The 21,004-nt window shown below is 42.0% G+C and overlaps 1 protein-coding gene across 3 annotated transcripts in view; it reads right to left on the reverse strand.

The window, feature by feature from the left end:
• LOC112258775 (serine/threonine-protein kinase WNK4) overlaps window positions 1-21,004 on the reverse strand; it is an 82,316-nt gene that overhangs the window by 50,912 nt on the left and 10,400 nt on the right. For all 3 annotated transcript variants that reach the window (XM_042327507.1, XM_042327505.1, XM_042327506.1), the window contains one exon: window positions 603-775. In XM_042327507.1, coding sequence (XP_042183441.1) covers window positions 603-775 — 173 coding nt within the window. The remainder of the gene's footprint in view (window positions 1-602; window positions 776-21,004) is intronic.

Here is a 21,004-nt window from a genome sequence, read left to right on the forward strand (position 1 = left end):
AGCAACAAGTGTTACAGAGCACCACGGACCAGGGGTGCTCACACTGAATCTGAGAGCCTGAGGATGAGGTAGCATTTTCCATTCCATCTGTCTCTGGAAACAATTTTCTCCTGTCATGCTCAAATTGAGAGTGACACTTCATTTCGACAGATGTTAGCCACATGGTTAACACACCAATTCAGTAGATTCACTAACATGAACAGAAGAAAGCATAACTGCTTTGAGTCTTTTGCACACCCTTTTACAAGAAGATGACGTAGGAAAATGGCACATACTTTTCCCCATCTGCTATTTACTCAGGCAGGGGGGATGGACTTAAAGGGATAGTTTGGGATTTTGGCAATGAAGACCTTTATCTATTTTCCGAGAGTCAGATGAACTCATGGAAACCATTTTTATGTATCGGAGTCCAGCATGAAGGAAGTTAAAGGTAGTTCGGTGAGCCAATGCTAACTAGCTTAGCACAAAGACTGTAAGTCTTCGGGTACAGCTAGCATACTTTCAGTCTTGGTGCGAAGATGGTTAGCATTGGCATGTGAAACTACCTCTAACTTCCTTCAAACTGGACGTAGATACATACAAATTGTATCCCTTTAACTCACGTCTTGAGGGTGCCTGACGTCATGAGCTCGGTGACCAGAAGGATGCACTTGTGGCCCTTGCAGTTGTCCTTCCAGGAGTCGTAGAAGCGGACGATATTGGGGTGCTGCAGCCCCTTCAGCATCTCCACCTCCTCACTGAAACGCTGGCGCTCCACCTTCGTCAGCCTCCGCGTCTGGAGAAGGAAGAGGAGAATACATTATTATAGTGGTGAGACTATACACATAGTAGGTTATAGAGGTAAAATAGAGTAGACACAAATATATCAATAAGAGAGGGAATACATTGTTATATACAGAAGTATTGAAATTAGAGGTTAAATGGACGAGACACAAACATACAGTATATAATACACAATGTACAGGCCAATGCTAAGTCTAATTACTCAATGTAATTATAGGGGGCTGGGTTTCATTGCATAAGGTTACACAATCATGTGAGTTTACTGCATAATATTTGCAGATTAACAGATATAGCTTTAAATATATATACAAAAATCTAGATGTGAAAAGATGACGGTATTGATACAGTAGCCAGTACTCTAACTATCAGCCTGTGGTGGGAGGAGACGTAAAAGACCAGTGCCAGAGACCAAAGAGGAAGAGCTGTGCCAAGCCAGAAACCTGCCAACCCCAGCCCTCTCATGAGGCACGCATTACTCTACCAGGGGCTTGGAAACACTGACGCGTAACAGTTCTCTAATGGCACCAAGTGTTCTCTAGCTTCAATGTTGTTGGAGGGGGTTAGAGCAGAGTTCTCAGAAATCAATGCATCAATTATAGAGAAAAGGAAAGTGATTGTTTCAGAGAGGTTTAGCAGCGTGTGTTTGTTTGTGTTTCCAAAATGCTGGATGTTTTTTTTTTTTACACACGACAACATTTCAGTACAAAGCGACAGACGCCTCTCTCTCTCACTCTCTCTCCCAGGAGACAAGTGCTGTAGGAGACCAACTGTCCACACTCACTCTAAAGATTACACAACAATAAGGCACAAGCATTTTCGCTACACTCGCATTAACATCTGCTAACCATGTGTATGTGACAAATAAAAATTTTGATTTGATTTGATTTGGATATCAGGCCAGTAGTTCTCACTGCCCTCTGCTGTCCCACTCAGAACACAGGCTGTCCTACTGCATGCCTGCTCTGTCCACAAACACCAAACTGTCATTCTCTGTCAAGTGTCCTGATCCAGGAGCCAAGCTCACAACAACAAGGAGCACTATTGGTAGAATTTGGCACCCGGGCATCGTGACACTAACGCACAGTGACAGTGCAAAGTGGGTGCCAAAGTCAACCTGAATGAAGGCTGTCCTGTTTACAGCACACACTAGGGCCATTTTACTAAGTTCACAGAGAGCCAGGATGATGCGGGATGTCCAACGACGACACCTAGCTTATCTAAGAGTGGCAGTGGGAGCAGGTCATGACTGGCTGGTAGGGGGATGGAGGGGTGATGGGGGTAGAGAGCAGGGGGTTGATTTCTTCCTTCACTGGACAACCTATTTTTGGGTTTGCCGCTTCCAGGAATGAACCCCACATAACCAAAAACAGCGGTGTGAGGCTCCTCACTCAATCACTTCATCTCACTCTCCCCATCTCTCTAGATCTCTTTCAACCCACCAGGAACGGATTTGGTGATCAAACACCAGCCAGTGAAATTATTTAGTAGGGAGCCGTCAGAAGCAGTGAAGTTACCACCTCTAGCTCTCTGCCACCAATTCTAGTAAAAGACGGGTACTTTGATTTGCTGCAACTTTGATCTGGCTCCATTGGCAAATTTCATGAAGATGATGTGTAAGAGTGTGTTTGAGTGTGTGTGTCTAACTTTCTCACTCATCATTAGTCACGATTCATTCAGGATTATCAGTAATCATGGTAGCATCCACATTAACGTAGATGTGTTAGAAGCATATTCTAATTTATAATAAAAGTGACTCTGATATTTTACACCTTTATTTAACTAGGCAAGTCAGTTAAGAACAAATTCTTATTTTCAATGACAGCCTAGAAACAGTGGATTAACTGCCTGTTCAGGAGCAGAACAACAGACTTGTACCTTGTCAACTCAGGGATTTGAACTTGCAACCTTCTGGTTACTAGTCCAACACTCTAACCACTAGGCTACCCTGCCACCCCCACAATACATTATTTACCATTAATTTCTATTGGGCACAAAATAATCTAAAACAGCCAAAGCTAACTGCAAATGGATCCAAGTTTGTAGAGTCACAAGCTTGATGTATTCATTGTTTATTAGGAATAAGGGAACAAACATTTGACTACTTCATTTATAAGAATCTTTAGGGGTGTCAATAGTTTTGGCCCCTAACTTTGAGGAAATAAACAATAACTTGTTCAACAAAATGTATTTATCTGAGTAATTGTATTAGTATAAAATAATATAATTATTGCGGATCTTTATCAAGGGTGTCAATAATTTCAGGCCCCACCATATATACAGACAGGATGGCTCACTTCTTAGGAGAAATTGTACAGATCCTCTTTTGTCAGTTGTTTTCCATGGAGTTGGCTGCCAACACTGTAATGTAAAAATGTTGGGTCGCTGCCTAAGAAAAATGAATGGCTGTATTCATCAGAAAATGCTTTTTCTGTAAGTGTCAAATCACTGTTCGGCTCCAAATAGAGATATGTAGAGTATACTGTATCTTGTGGGCTGCTATGACGATCTGACCACAGACTAGCCAAACAACATTGGCTCTTATCTGCCTATAGAACGAGGTGCATTCCGCGCCTGTTCCTGGACCTGCTAGTTTGAGTATGACGTATCTAACAGGAAACTGAGCTTTTATTTTTTAAAGTTTTTTTTAAGTGAATGGAAGCGAGGGGAACTCACTGGCTCCATAACTCAAATAAAATACTGCTCACATTTGATTAGGCCTTTCAAAGTTGTGGTTTAATATACCCATGTCCTGCTGTGCCAAACTTGACCAGGACAAAGTCAAGCTTTTAGGAGGGAAAGATCTTTAAGAACGAGAACAGTGCCCAGGAGCTATGAGAGAATGCCAGAATTCAGCCCAAAATAGGTGATGTTTTTTGTCAATGCCTAAAGAGTGGATATAGGGTCTATGTCTGAATCATTAGCAGGAGATCAGTCCAAGTGGCTGTGGTTTTGGAGAATTCTCAGTAGTTTTTTCTTGGATGACGGTGCTGTTGAACACATTCCGGCAGAAAGATACCAAGAGCACACAGGTTTTTTTCTGCATAGAAAACTCTTGGCGGGCCGCCTATGTCCAAACAGTAATTTTCGGTATGGAAAAACATTTTTTAGTGTAAACTTAAATTACTAAAACCAGATAAAAACTATGCAGAAAATATAATGGACATTTACATTTTTTAATAAGATCATCTTTAACAACTTACAATCACCAAAATAAAAGCTAGACAATCAGGGAGAATAAAAACTTCCCAAACTATGCATTCAGGAGTATTTTTGTCATGACATGGGACCCCCATTGATTTTGTTATACAATATTATACAATAATATTTCAGTCACTCAGAAAGCATAAGCCATGGCAAACAAAAATGTATTTCACCAGGTAGGCTAGTTGAGAACAAGTTCTCATTTACAACTGCAACCTGGCCAAGCGACACAAATAACAACACAGAGTTATTTTTTATTTTACCTTTATTTAACTAGGCAAGTCAGTTAAGAACAACTTCTTATTTTCAATGACGGCCTAGGAACTGCCTGTTCAGGGGTAGAATGACAGATTTGTACCTTGTCAGCTCAGGGATTTGAACTTGCAACCTTACGGTTGGTAGTCCAACACTCTAACCACTAGGCTACCCTGCCACCCCCAGTTACACATCTAATAAATAAACATACAGTCAATAACACAATAGGGGGAAAAAAGTATATATGCAGTATGTACAAATGAGGTAAGATAAGGGAGGTAAGGCAATAAATAGGCCATAGTGGCGAAATAATTACAATTTAGCAATTAAACACTGGAGTGATAGATGTGCAGAAGATGAATGTGCAAGTAGAGATACTGGGGTGCAAAGGAGCAAAACAATAAATAACAGTTCTACAAAATGTGTAGAACTGCAGAAAATTAGCTTTCAAACTGCAACATTTTATCTCCGCCACATGAAAAAATGTGTCACTATGTCCAACAGGAGTGCCTCGAAAATGTTTGGTTGATGACCGCACCATTGGCCATGACCACGCACTCGCCACACCCACCACCTAAGCCCCAGTTTGATCCAGAAGAAACCCTGGCAAGGCAGCAGAAAAAAACAGCCCTTTAACTGTTAATACCTTTTTTCCTGAGGTAGACTGCAGCAGAAAAGTAATACCAGAAACACAAATGCAGCACCATGGAGCCTGTGCATGTTTGTGTGTAATGTATGTGAGAGAGAGTGAAGGAGTGGATGTTTTAACCTTTATCAGGAACAACCTGTTTTTCTCGAGGACACACTGATTTTAACCTGAGGGAGTTGACACCAATGCCCCTTTTCTTCAACCATGCAACCTGACCTCAGGGCAATTTGTAAGATTTGGTACGGAAATCTGTCCTCCCATTTAGTATGATACTTTATGTTAGGTTAGGTTACATTATGAATGGAATAGCGGTCGAACAATATCATCCGTCATACCCAGTTGTACAATAGCATACAAATTGGATGATGTAACTTATTATACATCTCTGATGGTCTTGTATTATACATATTTCTCTGAGACCAGGTTGCATGTTGCATCGGAATAACAAAGGAGAATTATAGGGAGAATTTATGTTGGTGGTTTGGAGAACTAAAGACAAAGGTTAGGAGAATTTACAGAAAAGGTTTATTGGGTTAAGGTTAGAATAAGGGTTAGGGAAGAGTTAGCTAAATGCTACAGTTGTCTCCGAGACGACTCGAACACGCAACCTTTGGATTGCTAGATGGTTGGAGTATACGTCCACCTATCCTCCCTGACCAACCTCTCTCCTATCGTTTCTGTCTTAATGAACCTTATGTATTTGGTAACCATACCAAACATAACATATCATACTTATTGGACGTACAAAGATTTATCTAAAATACCACATTTCTGTTCAGCGAGTCCAGTCTGAACCATCAGGTTCTTTTAAGAACTCTAGCAGTTACAGATGAGACTGTGAAACATTTATAGTTAAACACTGCAATCTTTTTGAAATTAATAGAGAAACAATGCTTCATTGTACATTATGTTACAATTAGGAAAAATCGATTTACTTCAGATGACTGTGCTTTAGGTTTGCCTCTGAGGCAGAAGAACATTTAGCTATTTTCTAGGCAGGATTACTGATTGAGCGGAAACTAGCTGTAGTGCAGTCAGTTACTGTATGAATCTGTATAAGACCACCATAGCTTCAGGGAGGAGCACAAGGAACTACAACTCAAGCAGCGAAAAACAACTAATTGTCCAAAAACATGCTTACATATCTTCTTTAATCTAACTAATATCATAACATTTATGTACTAACTTATATTTATAGACAATCAGATTTTAATTATTTAACCTTTACTTAACTAGGCAAGTCCGTGAAGAACAAATTCTTATTTTACAATGACTGCCTACCCCGGCCAAACCTGGACGACACTGGGCCAATTGTGCGCCGCCCTATAGGACTCCCAATCACGGCCGGATGTGATTCAGCCTGGATCTATCCCAGAAGAATCAAAGTGAATCTCCAAATCCAGACCGTTCTGGACAGCTAGTTGCCACTATGTAATCCCAAGGAAACATAGGGTCATTTTGCTTGCTGTCTGAACTGCATACAGTTCAGACCACCCTAGTACTCTCCATGCTAGGGTGGTCAAAATGAACCTCTGGGCCGAGTGTCCTCAAATCACATGAGGCGTCAGCCTCCAAAAACTAACCCAGAGAGGGGAGGGACCTGGCCCCCTTTTCTGGGACACTGAAGGGGGATATTACTAGTCCCAGAGGATCTCGGCATGCGCCGCAAAGCCAGGAGGTATTTGGCCGGCGAACGCCATCTCACCCTTACATATTTGGCCGGCGAACACCATCTCACCCTTACATAAGCACTGTTTTGTGGTTTGCAGGGCCTGGCAACCCACAACCAGCTGGGAGGGGAGAGAGTGTGGTGGGAGTGGGAAGGGTGGGTGCCAAAGGTCCTGATAAGGGACACTTTAGAATAAGGCACATTGTATGTAGCCTATTAGCAGCTAATTAGCTATGAAGCCATCATGGAAATGAATGTGTTCACAGGTTATTAGGCAATTCATCATACATAGTCTACTAACTAGAGGTTAGGGGCTGGTAGAGATTAGAGACTCGTGAGCTAATAGTATTAAACTATTTAACTACTGGTAAATTACAAATCTTAATTCCCATGAAACCAAACCAGTCAAATCCACCTGCAGAGATTTGCTGAGAAACCTGCTACACTACTGTAGTGATTTGCACGTGATTGCAGTTCAAACTGACAGACATTCACTATTGACAGTGAAAGGCCATGAAACGGACATAAGATTATTATCATGCCAAGTGTTTGGGTCTTTTTGTATTTGTGCGGAGTGCCTCAGAGTACTTCTTTAACCTACAGCCACTTTTCTTCTTCCTGAATCTCAAGAGCCAACCAGAGACAAGGTATATCGATTGCGCAACCAGGGCTGGTAAAACCTTGGATCATTGCTATTCTAACTTCCGCGACGCATATAAGGCCCTCCCCTGCCCTCCTTTCGGAAAAGCTGACCACGACTCTATTTTATTGCTCCCTGCCTACAGACAGAAACTAAAACAAGAAGCTCCCGCGCTCAGGTCTGTTCAACACTGGTCCGACCAATCTGATTCCACGCTTCAAGACTGCTTTGATCGCACGGACTGGGATATGTTCTGCATTTTTTAATTTTTTAATTTATTTTACCTTTATTTAACTAGGCAAGTCAGTTAAGAACAAATTCTTATTTTCAATGACGGCCTAGGAACAGTGGGTTAACTGCCTGTTCAGGGGCAGACCAAAACCTTGAATCCGGGGTTTGAACTTGCAGCATTCTGGTTACTAACCAACGCTCAAACCACTAGGCTACCCTTTGCAACCATTGGGAAACGCTTTTTCATTTGACCTTCATTTAACCAGTGCATTGATGATGTCTTTAAGAACATTAAAACATTCCAAAACCAGAAACCGTGGCTTGATGGCAGCATTCACGTGAAACTGAAAGCGCAAACCACTGCTTTTAACCAGGGAAAGGTTTTTTCATTTGACCTTTATTTAACCAACTTGAAACCTTCCGGTTGCTAGTCCACCGCTACAACCACTAGGCCGCCCCAAGGTGACCGGAAACATGACCGAATACAAACAGTGTAGCTATTCACTCCGCAAGGCAGGAGGGATTTTCCATAGAAAATCAAGCTGTGCGAGGGTGTGTCAGGGACGGGCAACTCCAAAGCCCTGGCTAGAGCAGTGGAGAATGTCTCAAAAAACCGGCCTCTGTCTCGTAAAGCCTCCGGGTTCTCTGGAAAAGCCTGGTGCATCTTTACCCCACAGATGTTCCCCGTCAAGGGCTTTAACTAGTGCCTTTGGAGGTACGGAAGCAGAGCCTGTCAAGGCTACAGGATTACTATGTCCACCAGGAGAAGAAAGGAAGAACAGAGAAACAAGAATGTGTCTGTTAAACACTAAAACACAGGGCGATAAGATTCGCTTTGAACTACCAGATCCAGGAGTTATTGAACACTGATACTGTAAATATTGTAGGGCTTTACTTTGATAGGTAGTTTGTAGCAGATTGAAATTATCTGAAATTCTCACCTGCTACTTTGAATCAAAGTTGAACTAAACTAGAAATAGGTTAACAACTAGCAACTAATAGTAAATGTGTAATGATAAGTCTGAGGTTAAGAACTATTGATCTCCAGAGTTTGATCCTAGATAAGCCATTTACCGTCAGAACTAAAGGGTGTATGATTTGAATGGGATCATGCTGGTGTAAAGGATGTCACGCTGCCTGCTTAGCGAGGTCCACTTCCTCCTGTTCGGCTCACACCACTTCCTCCTGTTCGGCTTTCACTCTGACCTCAGGTAATCCCAAATGGATGGAGCCAGAGGCCACCTCCAATTACGATTATGCCTTATCAAACATAACACTGTCACTGCAAGAAGGATGTTGAAAATGAAGGCACAAAAATAAGTTAAAAAATGACCAGATTCCCCATCTGCAGATTTTTTTTAAAGGAGATCAATTTGTGCTAAATGTTAAGTCAACCTCTAGTCACAGGAGTGAAGCTACACTGAGAAACACAAAAGACATGTGGGACAGTGGAGGCTTAGGACCATCCTTCTCAGTGAATTTAGTGAAACATTAAGTGAAACATTTAAAAAGTTATCCTTTTTAGATAAAACTATACTAAATATATTCACAGGTCACCAAATAATTGATTAAAACACCATTTTGCAATGAAGGCAACAGTAGCCTCAACATCACTCTGTATGGTAGCACCATGGTGTAGCCGGAGGACAGCTAGCTTCTGTCCTCTTCTGGGTACACTGACTTCAATACAAAACCTAGGAGGCTCATGGTTCTCACCCCCTTCCATAGACTAATTATGATAACTTCCGGAGTATGCCCTCCAACCTATGAGAGCTCTTGCAGCATGAACTGACATGTTGTCCACCCAATCAAAGGATCAGAGAATTAATCTAGTATTGAAAGCATAATCTACAGATAGCTAGCACTGCAGTGCATAAAATGTGGTGAGTAGTTGAACAAATTTTTTAACAAATGTATTTAAAAATTAAGGAGAAGCAAGAGAGAGAGAGATAGCTATATTTTGTTGTATTTGTTTTCTTCCACTTTCACTTAGTGAATGCAGCTAGCTAGTTTAGCCTACTCAAACACTCGGCTCAAACAGAGAGGGATGTTATGTTAGTTAGCTTACTATGGCTATCCAATACTGGAACTCTTCCAAGTCAAGGTAAGCTTTTGATTTTATTAATTTATTGCCACTGGGCCCTTCGGGGTAATTGCTAAACTGCTGGCTGACTGTAGCGGGTTTACTAACATGTTAGTTCTAGTAGCTATGTTGACTAGCTATGACATTAGCTAATATGGTGACAATGATGTAGGCTGTGTGTAGCAGTTAATGGTTATGATATGAAGGTTTGGCTTGGAAAGGTTTTTTCGCCTGGTCACAGACAACTAATGAGTTGTGTACTGAAGTCTACAAGCAAAGGGAAAAGGTGAGAGGAGGAGAGCGCGTAGATGTGAGAAGGAATTTTACAACGAGCAAAATGATCATGCTGTTTTTATGTGGCTGCTATGAAAGTGAACTGTGTTTGCATGTGATCACGGGTGTATTCATCCCGCCGATTCTATCCAAAAACGTTTCTTAAAAACGTAAGCAACTGGAACGAAACGGGGATCTCTTTTGCAACTGTTGGACTAATGACACCCTAGATCAGCTAGATGCAGACAAGAGTGTGAAAGGTGGTATTGAACGTGTCACTGTCTGTCACCTTGATTACTCAAATTTTTCTCTCGACCTGTGCACCTACATTGGAAACTTGGGAAAATACATTTAGCACCTGGTATCCTAATTCAGGGTGAAAGAGATACACTCATAGTCAAGTTCCAGTCCACCACACAGTAACAGGCTGACTACACCGCTCGCGTCGCGTGCGCGAGCGTTGCAAAATAAATGTAGAAATCTATATTATTCAATTATTGCACCAACAAGTGTCTGCGTTGCCAAGGGCTAAAATAGAAGTCAGTTCTATTTGTGACAAAGAACGCACTGCAAGTCCTGCCTCTCTCATTTTCTCATTGGTTTATAGAAGCAGGTACCCATGTGCCATCTGCTCATTGGTTATACTCACGTTGGTGACTGAAAGACGAACGAGGTCAGGTGGTTTGCAATATAAAGTCAAGAGAAGAAAAAGCCTGGAAGGAGGAGAGATGACTAGAAACGATTCGGTTGACCATTTTATGTGTGGATTAATTGTCGGAGTAGAGGACCTTGTGCATTTCAGGTAAAATAACAACTCAATGTTTATATATCCCAGGACAAATTAGTTAGCAACAGCAAGCTATCTAAATAGGACAAATTAGCTAGCAAGTGCAAGCTAACTAGCTAAATTGCCATAAATGCTAAATGCTTTTCGACCTGTCCACAAATGAATGTAATTGGTTCCGAGTTTGTTTTGATATTTTAACCTGGGTGTCGTGATCGCGTTTGGTACCGGGGGGAATGTCACGACTTCCGCCGAAGTCGGTCCCTCTCCTTGTTCGGGCGGCGTTCGGCGGTCGACGTCACCGGCTTTCTATTTTGAGTAAAGTTCCTTGTGTTACTCATCTCTGCTCTCCTGCGCCTGACTCCTCTGCACCAGCTACACCCAGATCCTTACAGGGACAAAATACATTTATCCACGATTGCGCGCGATGGTGCATGCGTGCAGCCAGTTTGTGTTCGTTGTAACACTCCCAATCCTGGGCAGTTTGTATATGCACTGCAGACCCTAAAAATAAGAGCCGTGGCTTGATAAAGCAGCTTGGCTAAGCTGATAACACTCACAGCTAATATAAAAAAGCCCTTAGCTCCTAAGATTTGGATTCACTAGGAGTTATTTCTTGGCAACTGTCGCATTAGACTTCCTTCCGCTACCATAAATCAAACAGAAATACCCTCAGATGGATATTTGCATCCAAACAGATCCACAAGTGCAACAGGAACAACACCTGCAGTGGCAACGGTGCAGTCTATCCGTCCTGTCCTGTCAATGAGTAATGGAGCGTGATGATCTGAAACAGAGGATGTGTATGAGGTGTCAGCAGAGCCGGCTCCAGGCATTAGCAACATAAGCGGTCGCTTTGGGCTTCAAGCCGCTAGGGGGCCCCCAACATACACATACATCATAAAACATTTCTTAGGATCTCAGTTGGGGTCTCAACTTATTGTTGAGAGTTAGAATAGCAGAATATACAAGGAATAAGTTCGATATTTGGTTGTGGATCAGCTATTTTTCTCTTGTTTTTTCAGTCACTTGACAGTCAGTCAATTAGCCATGTCAGTTAACAATTCCTTGATTGGTAAATTATAGCCAGTCATCTAAAATTGTATTAATCATGGCCAAATATCGACCAGGCACGCAGGGCATAAGGCACGCAGGGCAGGAGGCACGCAGGGCAGGAGGCACGCAGGGCAGGAGGCACACAGGGCAGGAGGCACACAGGGCAGGAGGCACACAGGGCAGGAGGCACACAGGACAGGAGGCACCCAAATCCCACGCAGGGCATGTACCTAGGGGCCCCATTGATTTTGTTAGTCACTTTCACTCAGATATTATTAACATGGCGTAAGTCCTGACAAAATGTGTAGAATTGCAAGAAATTAGCTGTAAAACAAAATGAGTAAAATTGGATGAAATTTGTCATAACATTGCACAAAAAAAAATCTCTGCCCAATGGTAAAATGTGTACAATTGCAGAAAATTCACTTTTAAAAAAGGGGGGCAGGGGGACCAAATCGCGCCTAAGGCCCCTAAAAGGCTAGAGCCGGCCCTGTGTGTCAGTCTCTGAGTGTCTCTGCTTTCAAGCTTTCTCTACAGTGCCAATCTGTGTGTGTGTGTAACCAGGAAATAAGTACACTCTTAATTGTATATTGGGCTTCTGCCGGGACAGTCACATGGTTTAATAGGTTAATAATGCTGAGCGTGGACCAAATCCCAATCTCACAAACAGCTGTTTCTTTTCATTACACTGAAGTAAACAATGGGCATATTTCAGGCGCGCTTCCATGCTAAAAACAATGGGACTTTCAGGCCTGTAATTGGAGTGAATCATGAATATGAATGAAGTTTGAGATATTCTGTTGTTTGTAAACATCATTGTAAACGTCATGACAGCTCATAGATGTTTGTGATAAAATGTCCAGGTGTGTTGAATGTGAAACTGGGAGGTTTAATGAGTCATTACATATACAGGTGATGGCAACTGGCAAGAACCAACAGTCTTCTCAAGTAAAGAACACTACATGCTAGTAGAACTGCAAAACCATGCCCACTCTTTTAATAGCGCAAAACAAAGCTCAACGACAATGAAATTATTATTTCATTATACCCCTTGTGACACTTGGAGACACCTTTAATGCAGTTCACTTGGAAAGTAAAGGGTAGAACTATAGAATAAAATACTCAGCAGTTAAAATTAATGGTATGAGTTGTGGAACTATGACCCCGGGTCATTCACAGATAACCTAGAGGAGCTCTGAATGATAAGAAGTAAAGTGACCCATTCTTTGAGTTTAGGGAGGTCATAAAATTATTCAACTGCAATATCTTTTGTCACATATTTATAAGACCTGAATATCTCGCTCATATGTATGTAGCCCATTACTGTACTGACACATGATATTTCCGATAGGCGTCACTCTTGCTCAATCTGTCGAGTGTCGACTGCCAGGAACATCTAGATTGAATGTTCTGTTACAACTCCCTTCTGAGTATGTCAATGTCTAGACAGAACATGATACATCCATGTACACATGTTCAACTGTAAGTGTATAAGGACTAGAGGTCGACCGATTAATCGGAATGGCCAATTAATTAGGGCCGATTTCAAGTTTTCATAACAATCGGAAATCGGTATTTTTGGGCGGGGATTTTTTTTTTTATATACCTTTATTTAACTAGGCAAGTCAGTTAAGAACACATTCTTATTTTCAATGACGGCCTAGGAACGGTGGGTTAACTGCCTCGTTCAGGGGCAAAACGACAGATTTTCACCTTGTCAGCTCGGGGGAACGAATCTTACAACCTTACAGTTAACTAGTCCAACGCAATAAAAAACACTACGAGGAGGCTGCCTGTTACGCGAATGCTGTAAGCCAAGGTAAGTTGCTAGCTAGCATTAAACTAATCTTATAAAAAACAATCAATCATAATCACTAGTTAACTACACGTGGTTGATGATATTACTAGATATTATCTAGCGTGTCCTGCGTTGCATATAATCTGACTGAGCATACAAGCATACAAGTATCTAAGTATCTGACAGAGCGGTGGTAGGCAGAAGCAGGCACGTAAACATTCGTTGTGCATCAAGCATTGCGCTGTTTATGACTTCAAGCCTATCAACTCCCGAGGTGAGGCTGGTGTAACTGATGTGAAATTGCTAACTAGTTAGCGCGTGCTAATAGCGTTTCAAACATCACTTGCTCTGAGCCTTCTAGTAGTTGTTCCCCTTGCTCTGCATGGGTAACGCTGCTTCGATGGTGGCTGTTGTCCTTGTGTTCCTGGTTCAAGTCCAGGGAGGAGCAAGGAGAGGGACGGAAGCTATACTGTTACACTGGCAATACTAAAGTGCTTATAAGAACATCTAATAGTCAAAGGTTAATGAAATACAAATGGTATAGAGGGAAATAGTCCTATAATTCCTATAATAACTACAACCTAAAACTTCTTACCTGGGAATATTGAAGACTCATGTTAAAAGAAACCACCAGCTTTCTCATGTTCTGAACAAGGAACTGAAACGTTAGCTTTCTTACATAGCACATATTGCACTTTTACTTTCTTCTCCAACACTTGCATTATTTAAACCAAATTTAACATGTTTCATTATTTACTTGAGGCTAAATTGATTTTTATTTATGTATTATATTAAGTTAAAATAAGTGTTCATTCAGTATTGTTGTAATTGTCATTATTACAAATAAATAAATAATTATTAAATCGGTATTGGCTATTTTGGTCCTCCAATAAATCGGTATCGGCGTTGAAAAAAATCATAATCGGTCGACCTCTAATAAGGACCCCTGAGCCTGTTAAACCAATAGGGTGTTAAGTTCAGGGACATGTAAGGATGATGACAGTACCGTTGGAACTGTTGCTATCCACACACTATACAGGTATATAGCCAAGCTCATATGTGACGATGAATATATTGTACAAGATTGTTCCCCTTACACTATATGATTTGGGAGGTAATAACAGTATAGGCAATAAACGCAGTAAAGAGATAGATACCATGGGAGGAGAGGGAAAAGAGACAGTGACAAAGACCATGAGAGAGGAGGAGAGGGGAGGACAGAGTTCAAGAAAGATGGATGGTGGGTTGAAAAATAACTGGTCTACATCCAGTCGTTGTTTTTAGGAAGAGATGTCAAAGGGGTCTATGGGTAACACAAATAGCTTTTATCATCCATATTAAGTTATAGTGAATTTAGGATCCCTATTGAGAGGATACTGAAGGAGGGAAAATGCTCTAAAAGACAGCAGATCAGAGAAACATTAATTATATATTTCTGAAGGCAAAGGTAATTAATGTCAAGCTAAAAAATGTGACAAGATAACGAGAAATATGAAAAACATTTACAACCGACGGACAAGGCATCCTCCTAGGTGTTAAAACAGGCCGTTTCAAAATGAGCTGTCAAACCTCTGTGGCTCTTGTTCTTTGAAGCCAGTAACCTTTGTCCATCTGGAATATGTACTATGAATATGTACTATGAATTGATAAAGTCTCTCTCTCTCTCCAATTAAATTAAATTCAAGGGGCTTTATTAGCATGGGAAACATATGTTAACATTGTCAAAGCAAGTGAGGTAGATAATATACAAAAGTGAAATAAACAATAGAAATGAACAGTAAACATTACTCACAGAAGTTTCAAAGGAATAAAGACATTACAAATGTCATATTATGTATATATACAGTGTTGTAACGATGTACAAATGGTCAAAGTACAAAAGGAAAATAAATAAGCAGGAATATGGGTTGTATTTACAATGGTGTTTGTTCTTCACTGGTTGACCTTTTCTTGTGGCAACAGGTCACAAATCTTGCTGCAGTGATAGCACACTATGGTATTTCACCCAGTAGATATGGGAGTTTATCAAAATCGGGTTTGTTTTCAAATTCTTTGTGGACATGTGTAATCTGATGTGTCTCTAATATGGTTAAACATTGGGCAGGAGGTTAGGAAGTGCAGCTCAGTTTCCACCTCATTTTGTGGGCAGTGTGCATATAGCCTGTCTTCTCTTGAGAGCCAGGTCTGCCTACGGCGGCCTTTCTCAATAGCAAGGCTATGCTCACTGAATCTGTACATAGTCAAAGCTTTCCTTAAGTTTGGGTCAGTCACAGTGGTCAGGTATTCTGCCACTGTGTACTCTCTGTTTAGGGCCAAATAGCATTCTAGTTTGCTCAGTTTTTTTGTTAATTCTTTCCAATGTGTCAAGTAATTATCTTTTTGTTTTCTCATGATTTGGTTGGGTCTAATTGTGTTGCTGTCCTGGGGCTCTGTGGGGTGTGTTTGTGAACAGAGCCCCAGGACGAGCTTGCTTAGAATGCCCTTCTTGCCTTGTCTCTCAGATCACTCACAGCTTTGTGGAAGTTCTCTCTCTCTCTCTGGTCTGCTAACGCAGCTCTTGAATCATGGCAGTTGTTCACTGTTTGTTTAAGGAACAGGTGAAATCTCTTAAGGTAACCATGGAAATCGCAGCTATGGGAATGGAGGGTTTCAGAACCCAATCGTCATTCATAGCGAAGCTGAGGTGATTAAAAAAGACATACAGGGACTTCTAAGTTCAGTTAAAATTATTAAACTCTGCTCTCTCTCTCCTTCACACCTCACGTTTATCTGACTATTTCTCAGTCTCTATCTAGCTCTCTCTACTGGTAGTTAGATAAGAAGAGTCCTGAGAAAAGGAAGAGCCATGTTGAAGGGTGCAATACATACAATGAATGCTGAGTTGCAAATTTCACGAGTCGTGAAACACACTGTGACAGGTTATATACTCTGTGTTTGAACAGCGTTTAAAGGGTTTCAGCAAGCGCTTAGTTTCCACTGCCTGAAAAAAACAAGCTCTGAAAAACTTTCCTCTGATCCATGCTGCTCTGTAAGAATATGAAAGGAGGGAAAAAGTGATGTTTGTGAATTGTTTTTAAATGCTAAGGGAATATGATAATGTTATTCAACTGGCAAAGGTGCCAGTGGAGGATTAGCAAAGCATACTAAACAGAATCTCACCCATTATCCCAAGCACATTTATAGAATGTTTAGGAATCCAAATGTCATAGCAGTCGGTCGTGTGTTTGTCTTGTCCCATGTAAATAGTAGGTCTCATCGGGGTTTTTTTTCGTATTTATTTTTCTAGATTTTAATCTCACTTTCCACCTACGATCTAAATATACTTTCCTGCAACCCACACCACCCAATGTAGTACGGATCTGCTATTTTTATACGTTTTAACTGGAACCTCTATCAGAAGCTAGTCAGCTAACTAGCTACTAGTCACTGTTAGCCACGGCTAGCGGACTTCACCTTTAGCTTGGTCACCAGCCAGCTTTAGCTCGATCAGTACCTGCCAGTCTGCACAGCACGATATCGGACTGCTTTTCTCCACCACATCACAGGACTCCTGCCGCAAGCACTGGTCCATTACACCGGATTATCGCAGCTAGCTAGCTGCAATCGAGTGGCTATCACTGGCTAATGCCTCTGTCCCGAGGCAAGCACCAGTTAGCCTCGAGCTAGGCCAATCTCCAGGCTAGCCGAAGAGGTATACCCGCTAATTTGTGGGCTACAATACCTCTTTTGCCTGGACCCTTTATTTCCGACACGGAGCCCCACCGATCCACCACGACTGGTCTGCCGACGTAATCGTCCGATGTGGTTTCAACAGGCTTTTCCATTGCGTTGTCACCGAAGACCCTTCAGCTAGCCCCGGCCTGCTAGCTTTCTGAACGCCGTGTCTCCCGCTCGCCTAGCATAGTAGCGACTACCGAACGGCTCCCGGGCTCACCTATTGCTGCTCATTGGACCCTATGATCATTCAGCTACACATGACTCTCTCTAATGTAAATATGCCTTGTCTTCTGCTGTTTCGGTTAGTTATCGTTTTATTTCACTGTAGAGCCCCAATTCCAGCTCAACATGCCTTAGATAGCTCTTTTGTCACACACCCCACACATGGGGAGACCTCACCTGGCTTCGCTGGTGTCTCCAAAGATGCAAGGTCTCTCATCGTCACTCAATGCTGTCATGACTTTGGCCTGGGGGGTAGGTTTATGACAGTCATAAATACCTCTTCCCCCCTTTTCCTCTCCCTTACATTTGCAAACCCTTGGTTAACATAGATTCTGGGAACGTCAGAAGGTGGGGGGAAATGAACTATATTCTGGTAATCCGACCAATGGAACATTGGTTTATTTATTTATTATTTATCAATTTATTTATTTTTATTATTATTATGTTTTCTTCTTGGGCCTCTATAACTATATCTATTGTTTTTATTTTTGTTGTTGTTGTGTGATTTGGATTAATCCCCTCTACCACACGGAACCCCACTAATCTACTGACGGAACGCAAGAGGTGGCTAACAACAGACCTCCATCCTATGCTAGCTTGCTACCGATGGCCTGGCTAGCTGTCTAAATCGCCGTGACCCCCAACCAACCTCTCCACTCACTGGACCCTTTTGATCACTCGACTAAGCATGCCTCTCCTTAATGTCAATATGTCTTGTCCATTGCTGTTCTGGTTAGTGTTTATTGGCTTATTTCACTGTAGAGCCTCTAGTCCTGCTCACTATACCTTATCCAACCTATTAGTTCCACCACCCACACATGCAATGACATCTCCTGGTTTCAATGATGTTTCTAGAGACAATATCTCTCTCTTCATCACTCAATACCTAGGTTTACCTCAACTGTATTCACATACTACCATACCTTTGTCTGTACATTATACCTTGATGCTATTTTATCGCCCCCAGAAACCTCCTTTTACTCTCTGTTCCAGACGTTCTAGACGACCAATTCTTATTGCTTTTAGCCGTACCCTTATTCTACTCCTCCTATGTTCCTCTGGCGATGTAGAGGTGAATCCAGGCCCTGCAGTGCCTAGCTCCACTCCTATTCCCCAGGCGCTCTCTTTTGACGACTTCTGTAACCGTAATAGCCTTGGTTTCATGCATGTTAACATTAGAAGCCTCCTCCCTAAGTTTGTTCTATTCACTGCTTTAGCACACTCTGCCAACCCGGATGTTCTAGCTGTGTCTGAATCCTGGCTTAGGAAGACCACCAAAAATTCAGAAATTTTAATTCCAAACTACAACATTTTCAGACAAGATAGAACTGCCAAAGGGGGCGGTGTTGCAATCTACTGCAAAGATAGCCTGCAGAGTTCTGTCCTACTATCCAGGTCTGTACCCAAACAATTTGAACTTCTACTTTTAAAAATCCACCTCTCTAAAAACAAGTCTCTCACCGTTGCCGCCTACTATAGACCACCCTCTGCCCCAGCTGTGCTCTGGACACCATATGTGAACTGATTGCCCCCCATCTATCTTCAGAGTTCGTGCTGCTAGGCGACCTAAACTGGAACATGCTTAACACCCCAGCCATCCTACAATCTAAACTTGATGCCCTCAATCTCACACAAATTATCAATGAACCTACCAGGTACCTCCCCAAAGCCTTAAACACGGGCACCCTCATAGATATCATCCTGACCAACTTGCCCTCTAAATACACCTCTGCTGTCTTCAACCAGGATCTCAGCGATCACTGCCTCATTGCCTGCGTCCGTAAGGGGCCCGCGGTCAAATGATCACCCCTCATCACTGTCAAACGCTCCCTAAAACACTTCAGCGAGGAAGCCTTTTTAATCGACCTGGCCCGGGTATCCTGGAAGGATACTGACCTAATCCCATCAGTAGAGGATGCCTGGTTGTTCTTTAAAAGTGCTTTCCTCACCATCTTAAATAAGTAAGCCCCATTCAAAAAAATGTAGAACTAAGAACAGATATAGCCCTTGGTTCACTCCAGACTTGACTGCCCTTGACCAGCACAAAAACATCCCGTGGCGTACTGCTTTAGCATCGAATAGCCCCTGCAATATGCAACTGTTCAGGGAAGTCAGGAACCAATATACACAGTCAGTTAGGAAAGCTAAGGCTAGCTTTTTCAAACAGATATTTGCATCCTGTAGCACTGATTCCCAAAAAGTTTTGAGACACTGTAAAGTCCATGGAGACTAAGAGCACCTCCTCCCAGCTGCCCACTGCACTGAGGCTAGGAAAGAATGTCATCACCGATAAATCTACGATAATTGAACATTTCATTTTTCTACGGCTGGCCATGCTTTCCACCTTGCTACTCCTACCCCGGCCAACAGCTCTGCACCCCCCGCAATAACTTGCCCCACCCCCCGCTTCTCCTTCACCCAAATCCAGATAGCTGATGTTCTGGAAGAGTTGCAAAATCGGAATTCCCTACAAATCAGCTGGGCTAGACAATCTGGACCCTCTCTAAAATGAGCTGCCAAAAGGAGTCAGACAACAAAAGGAAAAGTGCAGAGCTGGGGCACTGTTGCTCTTCTTCTACGTAATGGATACGTGTTGACGGGACGCCTGGTTCACGGTTTAAGAGACCAATATGGGAGGTACCCTAAGGGGGTTGATGTTTTCTACACGAGTTTATAAAGAAATACTACAAAAACCCATTCATGCCTCTACAGTGCCTTACAAAAGTATTCATACCCCTTGTATTTCTTTCTTGTATTTATTTTATTTTGTTACAAAGTGGAATTGGACACACCTACTCTTTCAAGGGTTTTTCTTTATTTTTTACTATTCTCTACATTGTAGAATAGTACTGAAGACATCAAAACTATGAAATAATGCACATGGAATCATGTAGTAACCTTTTTTTTTACAATTCAAAATATATTTATATTTGAGATTCTTCAAAGTAGCCACCCTTTGCCTTGATAACAACTTTGCACACTCTTAGCATTCTCTCAACCAGCTTCACCTGGAATGCTTTTCCAACAGTCTTGAAGGAGTTCCCACATATGCTGAGCACTTGTTGGCTGTGATTGATGGGTAACAATAACAAATCAAACATTGATGTCTCTTTAAGCATGATCAAGTTAATAACTATGCTTTAGATTATGTATTAAACCACCCAACCCAGACACATGAAAAATACAGTCGTCCTTCTGAACTGAGCTGCAGGAAAATAATTAAACTGCTCAGGGACATTACCATGAGGCCAATGGTGATTTTAAAACAGTTACTGAGTTCAATGGGTGTGATAAGAGAAAGCTGAAGATGAATCAACATTGCAGCATACCACCATGCATCCCACTGCTGGCTTGCTTCTGAAGCTAAGCATCGTTGGTCCTGAATGGGAGACCTTTCATCTGGTCTAAAAACATATCCCAATGCATCGAGGCAGTGATTGGGGATATTGCCTTGTGTAGGGTGCTGTCTTTCAGATGGGATGTTAAATGGGTGTCCTGACTCTCTGTGGTCACTAAAGCTCCCATGGCCCTTATTGTAAGAGTAGGGGTGTTAACCCTGGTGTCCTGGCTAAATTCCCATTCTGGCCCTCATACCAACACAGTCACCTAATCATCCCCAGCTTCAATTGGCTCATTCATATCT

This window comes from Oncorhynchus tshawytscha, linkage group LG09 (genome assembly GCF_018296145.1).
Source record: "Oncorhynchus tshawytscha isolate Ot180627B linkage group LG09, Otsh_v2.0, whole genome shotgun sequence".
NCBI lineage: Eukaryota > Metazoa > Chordata > Actinopteri > Salmoniformes > Salmonidae > Oncorhynchus > Oncorhynchus tshawytscha.